We start from the raw sequence: 12,683 nt of genomic DNA, 5'->3' as shown, positions 1-12,683 counted from the left end.
GGACAGTTTGAAAGTGTTTGAGGCCATCTGGAGAGGTTTGAATACAGTTTAGATTGAGTTTGTTTCATTTTTCCCCAACTAATTTAAAACGTAAGTAAGTTTGGGACACTTCAGAGTCTGTTTCAACAGCTTGGTGCAGATCATAAAGTAGTTTAGATATAACTGGGGACAGCTGGAAACAAGAAGTTACAGTTTGGGACAATTTGGACATCTGTGGGACAATTTGTATACAGATGCGGATGGTGTTGGCCACTTCATGACAATTTTGAGGACGGCTGGAAGAAAATTCAAACCATTTTGTGACAGTTTGGGACATTGTGGGAGCATTTGCGTCGGTCTGTGACAGTTTGGGGGCACTTTGGGCTGCTTTTGGAAGCGTTCTGGACAGCTTGGTTGAGGGGTGAAGCTGCTTCCAATAGACAGCTCTGTCTTGGTCTGCAGCGTGGAGGCACCAGTGCATTCCTGCTTTATTCTGGGCTGTGGTTTGAAGATGGGGGTGACACTGTGCTGCTGTGGTTACCAGCAATTTGGCTGTGGGCTTTACGCTATTTCAATCCCCCCTCAACATACACATCTTTGTACGCACACATGCACACATATATACAGTGCGCTAGAGCCATAAATTTGCACACACACTCACATGAAAACACACATCAAAAACAAGTGTGATTCCTTTAAAAACTGGTTTGTTGAATGAGACACCTGATCCCTTTTGTCGAGCTCTCACAGTCAAAACCTGCACTTCAGTTAAATGTTATAAAAAGAGACCTTTGCCAATTCAGTAAAGTGACTAAAATGAATTACTTTAGTTTGCACAGAGCAGTGAGAAACCATCCGGGGCTGAAAAAACAACAACCGTCTAACTTTTAAGATTTATTGAACGATGAACTTCAGGTAGTGATTGATTCGCTCCAAAATAGAGCTCTGCTGCTTTATATATAGCAATCTGGAGGAGAACTCTTCAATTTGGAAACACCACAGAGACAGAACAAAGACAGCTGGTCAGGATTACACACAAGACATGACCTACACTTACACATACTACATGTATTTTCCTTTGCTCCGTGTCCTCTGAACTTACACATACACACACATAAATACATGTGTGCATGGCCCATCTTCTCCCCTCTCTTTAGGTCGAAAATAGATGCAGGCCCCAAACCACAGCTACCAGTGGAACACTGTGAAAATAACTGCAACACACACATGCACTACAGGGGTGCGTGTATAGGAGGATGTGTGTGTAGTCTGTGTGTCTGCTTGCTTTAAATTGGACTGTGGACATTAAAAGAAGAGAAAGGACTAAGATATGAGAATACATTATATTCAGACATTATGGCAGGACTCAATTTATGAGAAAGGAGCTTAGCACATGGAATAACATAGAAAAGGAAAGAAGAGAAGGAACAACAACAACAGATGAGAAGAAGTGGAAGAAGAAGAAGACAAAACACACTATTGCACAAGATTGATGCAGGTTAAAACAGAGGAGAAACAGAAGAAACACAGAGCAGAGTAGAGCACAGATGGAAACAACACAAGAGAAGGTCAAGTGCTGCCAAAAGTGTTGCTCACTGCAGCAAAGTTACATATTTAGAGAGATGAAGTGTGTATATGTTTGTGTGTGTGTGTGTGTGCGACTGACGGCTCGCTGACTAATTAACCATGTGATAAACACTCCTGATATCACCAGGTGTGTCTGTGTGTTTGTGCATGTGTATGTGTGTGTGTGTGTTTATACAGATTGCAGCTGCTGAAGCCGGTTGGTCTGAATGATGTCATCAGGGCGAGAGAGGGAGAGAGAGAGAGAGAGAAAGAGAGAGAGAAAGAGAGAGAGAGAGAGAGAGAAAGAGGGAGAGAGAGAGAGAGAAAGAGGGAGAGAGAGAGAAAGAGAGAAACATACAGCGGGGGGAATAAAATGTACTATATGTCTATTATCAATAACACTGATAGTTAGAACAGTTGCAATATGTTAATATTCAAGCTTTTTTATTGTTAATATACATTAATAAAACTGCCACAAAACATACAATAGTACTAGCACTATTGACCTAAAAACATCAAGTAGTCCACATCATGTTTTATTGCATTTTGGGCTCAATGTGATGTATTTGTGTATTTTTCTTCTGCCTGAACATAACTATTCAAACACAGATGATGTAATGTCTGTCTGTGGCAGCCACATGAAGGTTTTGGTTTCATTCTATCTGAATCAAAGGGTTAGGGATTCTTCTATGCCATATTTTACTGACCATCAACAAACATGAGGGCAGAAAAACAAAAATCAACAATAAAACAGGAAATAGACCTGGAGACCTGCTTCATCAGCCCAGCACACAGTGTGCCAAAATGGGTTGCTGTAGTGCCATGTTACAGGTGATTCTGTCTGTAGCCAAACTGGTTTTATGTGTTGTGAGCTTAATGTATTTAACATTTTGCAGCATTTTTACTTTCAGAGCCAAATCAAAATTTGATCAAGACAATAACATAGCTTGTAACTGTCTGTGTTAATGATTAAAGTACAGCTAAATAATTACCAGTAAATTAAGTAAATTAGGTTCATTTATTTGCACAAACAAAACACGAAAAATTAAAAACATATTGTGCTGGTGAGATTTACAAAAAAAATGTATTTTTTTTTAATGTAAAAAAACAAAAAACATAGAAAAATGTATAAATAAATAAAAAAGTTTTAATAATGATTTACTTACAAATATTATTACAATTAATTATAATAAGTATTAATTTGTCTGTTGCTAAAATTTCATCCAGAATGACGACTTTTATTTTGAGTGAGGGGAAATATTTTATGATCCATCCTGGCCTGTAATATAATCTGGATGGGTGTTTATTCTAATAGAACTTAACTGATTAAATAAATGTTGCATAATATAAACATATTTAAGGTAACACTTTTTTTGTAATAAAAAGAGATTAAATAAAAAAACCTCTCAAAACTCTCATCTGTCCTTGCATGAAGTAAACCTGATCTGACTGAGGTGATCCTCCAACAAAAACAGTGTTAATGTCAGTCAGTCTGTCTGTGTGTTTCAAGGTTTTTATATCCACAAAACTCTCACATAAACACATCAACACACAGACACACACTCTCTACCAATGAAGCTTAGCTTGTTGTGTGGTATCCCAGTGTGTGTGTGTGTGTGTGTGTGTGTGTGTCTGTGGTCTTGGAGGGAAACGGTTGCCGCCGGTGTTGTTGGAAACGTAAACAAGTGTGTATGTTTACGGCTGGGTGAACAAGCAACATCTGAGACGGCTAACAAACGACTGTTTACTGCAGCCCTGTGTGTGGTGTGTGTGCTGTATGTGGTGTGTAGATGTGAGTGTGTGTGGTGTGTGTACTCTATGTGGTGTGTGTGTGTGTGTGTGTGTGTGTGTGTGTGTGTGTGTGTGTGTGTGTGTGTGTGAATTTTGGCAGCAGACCAAAGGAGAGAGGGGAGACCGCATGACAAGGAAACATAAACACAAACACACTCACTCTCTCTGTCACTCTCTTTCACAGACACACATACACACACACACACACACACACACACACACGCATGCACCCGCACACACACAAGCATGCACACACACATGCATGCACACACAACACACACACACTCTTAATTAATTGATTCAATTCTGTTCCACTGAACTTAATGTAAAATTACTGTAATCACTATAATGACTTTAAACAAGCCTTTAAAGTTTTATAGACCTGCTCTCTCTTTCTCTCTCTCTCACACTCACACACACACACACACACACACACACACAAACACAAACACACACACACCGACACACCGACACACACACACACACCGACACACCCACACACACACACACACACACTTAACACTACTAATTCTTAAAGTCGAAAAGTTAAGCATAGTAGCATTAATAATTAAAAAACTAATCCTAGACCTCTGAATCACCACCACATGTTGGATTTAGTGATCAATGGCTCTTTTGGTCAGTTGTAGAAACGATCAGAGGATCAGAGCTTCGTAGGCAGAATGAAGAAGGACGTCATCCTCCTTCATTGCTACCGAGCCACCTAACTACTCCCACAAATACTAGCTTTTAAATTGGCACAAGTCTTTGTCTGTTGTTGAGTTAACTGCTACTGTAGCTTCTATATCAGCTGACAGATACATCCCTATATACTGATTGGCACCAGCAGCACACACAACCAGGATATTATGAGATGCTAAATGGATGTGTAGAAAATTGGAGCCATTATCTGAAGATTCATTAAGTTGAAAGATGTTCGCAGTTAAGGAGATTTTTTATTAATCTGAACTTCAAAAATATGTATATTTTTTGTACTTATCTTTTAGAAACAGAGTGGCGGTTTTACAATATAAAAGTTGTTCTATATGAGTTTTACCCTTTTTATATGTTTATTTGAACACCATTCCGATTAAAATGTCAACATCATAAGCAACCATATGAAAGTGGGGAATGGAAATAGAGGACAGAACTACATGTGGATGTAATGTCAGTAATCATCAGAAAAGACAAAATGCTCAGTCACTGGGGTGAAACGTTGATTCTGGAGGGAATTTGATGAGATTTAAGATCTGATCAGCTGACTGTAGAATCTTTTATGTGCTGCAAAAACTATTTAAAACATATTTGTGTGGTCCTGTTGGTATCAGCCACAGATGGGATTCAAGCAGTTAGTTGAATGAACCTCTTTCACTCAGTACATATCTGAATGTTTGGTTTCATGTCCACAGTTGTGTAATAACTATAGTAGTTACTTGTCATTTGCAAAATTCTTATCGTGTTTGAAAAAAAGACTGAAATGTTGGATTGAAATACTCAAAAATCAAGTTTGGCCTCAAAAATCCAACAACAAAGTCTGTGTTGCTAGAGTAATCTGCATGAATGAAATATGCAACATTAGACACAAATGACACAAATTTCCTGTAAACTTTTATAGATGAAACCCAGAGAAAAAGACCAGACGAGGGAAGGAAGGGGTGAATGAAAGAAGGAGGGAGGGAGGAGAGGAGACACATAGTAATTGATGATCTTGTCAGAGAGACCTCTATAAACTTCAGCCGAGACTAAATGATCCGTAAGGTGTGTGTATGTGTGTGTGTGAAAGAGTGTGTGTGTATATGGATGATTTTATGAGTGTGTGTACCTGGTAAATGCAACTGTATGTGCCAAGGTGATTTTATGAGTGTGCAGGCACTGTGTATTTCCTGTGTACAGTGTGTGTGTGTGTGTGTGTGTGTTGTAAGTGTGTTACTGTGGCTGTGTGTGTACAAATGCATTTAAATACGCGTCTGTGTGTTGGCTGTAAAATGTGCTGTGAATGGGCTTCAAGTTTTTGCCTGCCGAAGCCTAAAATCTTCACCAGGGGACACAAACGTACTCATAAATACCCAGACAGTTTCATTTCTCTCCGCCACACCTTTTAGTTTTTAGCTGTTGTTTCAACTGGAAAAAAGGGTTGGTTTGATAAAATAGATTGTAAAAATACAAAACTTTGGCTGTCAGACTTTTTATCTTTTTTTTAGATAATTTTGTTTTCTATATATTTTTACATTAAATATAAAGTTTTAGTGTAAGAAACCAGAAAATTGCCTTAATTCTACAATTAGCAATATGTGTATTTTTTTATGTAATTAATTATTCAAGACCATTATGCAATTAAATAATCCTGTAAAAAATGCTCCATTATATTAATTTACAGATTTCAACTTTCATGTTATTGTTAATTTTTGTAATATTTTTTATTGCATTTGCACTTAATGCAGAAAAAAAAACTTCTATAAAAAATAAAATAAAATGATTCAGTAATTTTTGGTATTTGTTTTTTTTACAGTGCATAAAAGCAGCAGCGTCCGTCAGATTTTGGGTTAATCTAATGGAAAGGGACCAAAACATCCTCATGCCACACACAATATGCCCTATCTGAGCATATGAGTTTTCTGATGTGCTACTATGATTAAAGATTATAAGTTTAGGGACCTGTGTTAAGGCTTAAAACATGGTAAGAAATAAACTAATGCTGGCTGTTGGTAGGAAGCAGGCTATAAACTGCGTTTTTTTCACACCTTCACTTCAACAACCTCATAATGCTCCTGTCCCATCCCATCATCACTCACCTGGAGCGGCCAGATTCTGGACCTGGACAGGGACAGGGACGTTGGCCTCAGAGGCCAGGGTGAGGCGGCCTCCTTTGCCGATGCGATCACACATCAGGGTGATGTGCTTCTTGAGGCGGGCGGTGTCTCGGGGCAGGCCCAGCACCGGGCCTCCTGTCTGGGCTAGAGACGTGGCCTGGTCCTTGGGGCTCCGCGAGAGGCAGCTCCGCAGGAGGTGGGAGACGGCGGCATCGCAGCTCTCCTCCCAGCCCTGAGGAGACACGAGGAGGAGTGAGCGTGATGTAACATTTGATTTTGTTCTTGAGTTTCTTCCCCTATCTTACATGTATGTGCCAAATTGTATAAGCAAGTTTTCTGTGTGAATGCTGTAAGAAGAAAGTTGACCTGTGCGTGTGATATAGGATGCCCCTGTCATACCTTTATATAAGAGTATAAGTGCTTCAATATGTGTGTGTTTATGTGTCTGTACATAAAAGTATAAAATTTTCTTTTTTTTTTCCTTTCTGTTTTTGCCCCTTTTTTATTATTATTATTATTATTATTATTTATTTATTTTTTTGATTTATTAAATACATTTTATTATTTCATATTCATTTTATTTTACTTATTTTATTAATTATTTATTTCGGCCTTGTGAGGGGTGGGTGGGTGGGATTGATTTGTTGTTTAATGTTACTGTTCTGTAACTTGAAAAATCTATAAATAAAGTGCTTAAAAAAGAAGTATTTTGAAAGTATTTTTGAGAGGAGAGGAGAGGAGAGGAGAGGAGAGGAGAGGAGAGGAGAGGAGAGGAGAGGAGAGGAGAGGAGAGGAGAGGAGAGGAGAGGATTAATGAAAAGAACAAGAAAATGAGAAGGGCAAAGGGACCATTAGGGAAAAGAAAATGAATTAGGAGAAAAGCTGAGGAGGAAAAGGGAGGATGATGTGATGAAAAAGAGATGAACAGGAGGCAGAAAAGATTTAGAGAACAATCCTTGACCTTAAATCTTGATGCTTTAACGATGTTCTTGACATTTACAAAAGAGCAACCAAATAATAAAACCTGGAGAATCGAAGAGGAGCGCGCACGCACACACACACACACACACACACTGAGTAAAAGAGGTGATGAGAAGAGGAAAAAAAACGTCCTTTGTCACCCTCTCTCCGCTTCTGTCGTCTCTGGGCAAGATATCTGGTCTGGACATCTCTATCTCACACACATGCATGCATGCAAGTACGCCCACACACACAAGTATGCACATGCACACACACACATACACCTACCTATCTTGTCCTGCAAACCCCTGAACCCATAACCAGTCTCAGTGGACAACTTTGGATGGGCAAGTCTGGTGTGTGTGTGTGTGTGTGTGTGTGTGTGTGTGTTGGATGTGTGTGTGGGGGGGGTGATGGTGTGTTGACAGGTAGCCTCCCACTCTCCCTCTTCGCTGGCCCGGCACCCCCTCCTCCCCCTGCCTGCCGCCATGCTGATAGGCCCCTAATGAGCCATAATGACAGGTAATCAATCCTGTAATGATGATGACAGAGAGACACAGACGGAGACAGGGAGAGACAGAGAGAGAGAGAGAGAGAGAGAGAGAGAGAGAGAGAGAGAAAGAGAAAGAGAGGGTTGTAGAAGGTCAAGGAGATGAGATGATGATAGAGAGGAAGGCAGATATTAAAGATGGAAAAAAGACAGGGAGACGAGGGAAGAGCAGAGACAAGAATGGAGGACAGAGAAGTCAGTGGGGAAAAAGAGTCTGCAGGAGAGAAAATGAGAGAGGAGGAGTAGAAGGAGGAAGAAGAGGAGGAGAGACGGGGGGTGGGTGACCTATTCTTACCACAATACCTCACCAGGTTATCAAATACTTGGAACAACATAACTGCAGGTTTCTGTGGAAACTTGGCACGCTCATGCACGCGCACATACTGACACATACGTTCCACATGCTGCGGAGGAAAATTAAATGTCTTCAGACCTAAACGGCAGACATTCATCCTCCTGAACGAGAAGAAAGGAAGCTAAGAAAGGTGGAGCGGAGCGGGTTTGGATTGAGGCCAGAGCGATAAATTAAGACAAAGTTCCCACTAATGCCGAAATTGTAGAGAAGTTTGTTTCCTGTACGCAGAAACAAGAGAGGGATTGTTTTATTCACTAATCTTTGAAGACTAAAGTGGTTTGTGTGACTGAACATGTTCCATTTTTTAAAGAGTGAAGTCTCTGGGTTAATGCACATGCAATAATATTTTAAGTATAGACTTTCTTTAAATTCTGAGGAAGGCAGTTTTTTCTTTCTTTTTTTTGGGGCGCCATTGGGCAAAATATTCCACAATAACCTTTCAGCTTACTGTAGTTCAACTAGTCTGACAGAAAAGTAGACTTCTGCAGTGTTTTGTTTTGTCAATACTGACTAAGTAATTCAAAACTGAGCTGGAAACATAACACTGATATCATATTTTAAAGCTGAAAATGTAAAGATTTTATCAAACAGCAGCCTTTAGCTTAAGAAAACTTCATTTATCTTGATATATTTTTCCTTCCTTATTACTGTCTTTAACTGATCTACCTGAGTAGCTTCCTTGCTTCAATATTGTCATAAAGACGTACTTAGATGGTTAAAATATACTTTTTCTCCTCAGTCTTACGAGTCTCTTGTCCTTAAAAAGTCTACAGACTGCATCAGGAATATTGGGTCGGACATGGGGGAAATCCCAGGTGTGATTGCAACATTACTGGAGGGCCGTGGATAAAATGTTCCCGGGCCCAGCACACAACCTTGGAGGACTCCCAAAGAGACGGGTAAAGGTTCAGACAGCAATCTCTCAGTTCTGACATCCTCATCATGACTGGGAAAGTCATTTGAGAAGCCAGAGTTGTGGTTCTGTGAGAACAATGTTGTACAGTCAGTCTCCAGGGGGAAAAAATCCTCTACGCGATCACTTCCCTTGACCAAAATCAGTGTATTCCTTTTTCTGAAATTTTTTTTTAAAAAATCCAACAAGCTGGATTTGGCAACGTTCAGCATGCAACAGTTTAACTTTCTTTCACTGTCCAACGTCTGGGTGTAATCAACATTAAATACCACCAATTACTGTAAATTCTTGCTTACTGACTATCGCAAGCCCTTTTATGGGCTAAAGGAACCAGTGATTTAAATGAACAAAACAGCATAAACTGAGAGGTTTTAAGTTTAGGTTTAGTGGGGTAGGTTTAATTCAAAATATGAACAAATTTACTAACCTCATCATCCCACATTGCCAACATTCATATGAACGACTACAGTTTGCACAATATGTTATTGTTTGATGTTATGTTCAGTTGTATTTTCTGAGATATTAAGGTTTTCTTTGTTTTTAGAAAATGAGCCATGTAGCCGTGATTTGATGAAATAATACTATATAATAATAGTGTCACTTGAAAGAGTTAATACAGGATGTGGTATTATGGAATGAAAGTTAGTTAATTAATTAATTAATTATAAATATGTGGTGCAGAGCTATATTCTATAGTTTAGGGCCAAGATGATGTGATGGAGGCAAATGAAGATGAAGAAGGATGGAAAGTCAGAGGGACTGAGAACTGAGGACATTTAGACTTAAACAATTTTGAAAAACCACAGGGTTTGTTTAAAACGACTTGTCTTTCACAATTTTCACAATATTTGTGAATGGCAACTATGGTATTGCTAAGGCAAGATAAACACTATGGCAAATGAATTATGATTAAGATATATGGTAAGGGTTGGACACCTAAAAGACTTGACAGGCATCAGACGGTTATCACCCCTGTGTTAACACAATGCATTTAAAGGATTAACATACATTAAAGCACATTTTCTACAACTATTCAGACATGATTTCAAAACTCTGGAAAGTTATCATGGAGGCAACCAATCTACTGTAGGCACATTAGATATGTGTTCTTGCATGAATTATCATTGTACACCATAGCACCTTGCTGGATGTGGCATGGTGGATGACCCTTCAATTTTATGCCAGAGCTCCTTGTGTGGGCCCACCTGCTGCAGTTCTGGGCCCATTCACATGAATGAGAGGCTGTGTTTCTTTATGCAGAGCCAGAGTCAGTCTGAACACAGTCTTAGGGTCCAATATGGGCATTATTCCTTTGGATATGGGTCTGGGTTGGGGGAAAGTTCTTGTAAAGTTGTGTGGTTGGGGTAGCAGTCATGTGGAACCAAACTGATTCAAAAATCCATCTGACATGTTTCATATAAAAACGACACCTGGTGAAACACAATAATGACCCTATGTGGGTCTGAAAAAGTCCTTAAAGTCTGCTGATTGGAAACATTTCATACTTTCTTGAATGGTTCTTTATATCACCATAAAGCTCAGAGAACCATCTGACTCTCTGCTGCAAAGGACCATTTTCTAAAAATGCACTTTACAGCACTGTATATAGTTCTGCGGTGGTACGAGCCTAAAGAAACATTGTCAGGTACTATATAGAAATTTTTGGTTAAGAGCGCAGGAAGTGAGTGTGAGGCAGGCTCTACGGCTGTATGATGGATTCTGGTAAAGCAAACAGAGGGCGGGAGAATGTGGGGGTCATGCAAGAATAGCAGGCAGACAGACAGCGTCAGCAACTCTGTCCGAGAGCTGACTGACAGATGGAAAAAGAGACAAAAGAGGGAGAGAGAGAGGGACAAGGTACAAGGGAGGGAGGTTGAGAAAAAGAGGGGAAAGGAGGGGGAACAAGGGGAAGAAAAAGAGATACTGTTAGGCAAAAAACATACAACAAGAGGGACTTTTAAATAGGGTTAATGAGAGTGAGATATATAGGGAAAATGGACAGTTAACGGAGAAGAGGAACAGAAAGAATAAGATGCGCAAGATGCAACGAAGCAGACAAACAAATACACAATGCAGATGAGAGACAGGAAGAAAAGGATCCAGGAGGAGGAGAAGAAGAGAAGAAGAGTGAGAAGATTGCAGATAAAGTAAGATGGAGATGAAGAAAAAGAGAAATGAAGTGCAGCGAGAGAAAGAAAGAAGGAGGTGGGTGGTGGGAGTGGAGGAGGGAAAAAAGAGGAAGAGAAGCACAAGGAGTGAGAGGAAGAGAGGAAGAGGAGGAGGACAGAGAGGGAGGAGAGAGGGAAGCAGGAAGAATGCAAGAAGAGGAGGAGGAGGTGTTCTGGTTGGCTGCAACTAAATGAGACGTTGAGTTGGATACCACACAGATGCATTGCCTCTGCCGTTCCTCCTTCTCTTTCTTTTTGCACAGATGGGAAGAATTTTTACTAATTCTAAACATTTTATCTGAGGTAAAAGGACAGAAGAGTTCTGGGAGTATGCAGGGACTGCTATCAGAAGAATCCCTCTCATTCATGTTTCTGGGAAGAAAAAAAAAGAACTCACCTTATTTTCTGATTGGCCGCCGCACATTTTTGAAATTTTTAAAGTTCTTTGCACTTTGTGCCTCAGCTGGATAATCACATAATCTAGACTAATGTGACAGATGACATATGGGTCGTAGGTCAGTTGGTATTCTGTTACATGTTTCTATGTTTCATACAGAGGAGATGAGTGTTTGTGACTGATGGGATGTTGAGAAAGGGGAGAATGAAAATGGAGTCGAAGGTTGCCTCTTTTTTCCTGTAACCCGAGTTTAACAGGGGAAAAGGGAGATGTGCCCCGCTTATAATAGTCAATCGAATTTTTGTTTTACAGTTCATCAGTGATAATGAATCCAATAAAATATTGCAGATTGAACAAATGTATGATTGTAGACAAAATTACCTGTTTGAATTTAATATTGAATTAAATCAACTTGATTATCTGGGGACACTGATGTTTTTATTGGGGTCAAAATTATCTTGCGTTTTCCCTGACTTATGACATATTTGAACACCCGTTTTTTGCTATCACAACCTGTTTATGGCACTAAACATCTGTTTTAACCCACTGTGGTGTGGAAGAGGGCTGCTGGTGCCTCGACCTCCTCAGTGAAAGGGAGACAGGAAGAGAAACTGAGAGTACTAAGATGAAAAAGTATAGAATATCTTTGTCTCTAAGGGGCAAAAAAATTATGGAATAAATTAAAACTGATGGATATGATTGTAGCCAAGTTTTGCGCCTATACTGATGAACATAATAGAATAAAAACATGGCTCCGTAGCCAGTTCTGACCTGAGCCAAGACAGTCAGCAACTTTATTAACATGAACAACAGCAGTGTAGTGCACAGAGCTTCTGTTTTTGTCCTTCAAAATAAAGGATAAAATAAAATATAGTGTATTGTACATTACTACATATTATACTAATACTTGCATTGATACTATTCAATTAATTACTTGGTGCCAAAATTCTCAGTTTTTGAGCTCTCAAGGTTGGCAAGTGTGATGTAGTGACAGATGGAGTGACAGATACTAATAAGGAATGAGAAAAGTATTTGTACTCTGGATGAAGCATCAAACTACTCATCTTTCCTCTCTTTAACTCTTAAATTCTCCGTCCTCCTTTAATCCCACTTTCTGTAGCTTTTTTCTTGTCCGTGACATTCCTGAGACTTATTCCACTGAAAGGACACTCTCTGAGAGTGGAAGCTGCATTCACC

At 39.5% G+C, this 12,683-nt stretch overlaps 1 protein-coding gene across 1 annotated transcript in view; it reads right to left on the bottom strand.

The window, feature by feature from the left end:
- Window positions 1–6,106: 6,106 nt before the first annotated feature.
- The window catches only part of bbs9 (Bardet-Biedl syndrome 9), a 110,883-nt gene continuing 104,306 nt past the window's right edge, over window positions 6,107–12,683 (bottom strand). The window contains exon 20 of the mRNA XM_059338322.1: window positions 6,107–6,375. Within this exon, the coding sequence (XP_059194305.1) occupies window positions 6,118–6,375 (258 nt within the window). The 3' untranslated portion in view covers window positions 6,107–6,117. The remainder of the gene's footprint in view (window positions 6,376–12,683) is intronic.

Source organism: Centropristis striata, chromosome 8 (assembly GCF_030273125.1).
Source record: "Centropristis striata isolate RG_2023a ecotype Rhode Island chromosome 8, C.striata_1.0, whole genome shotgun sequence".
Lineage (NCBI taxonomy): Eukaryota > Metazoa > Chordata > Actinopteri > Perciformes > Serranidae > Centropristis > Centropristis striata.
Note: the sequence above shows the minus strand (reverse complement) of the source record. Positions and strands in the feature narration are given on the sequence as shown.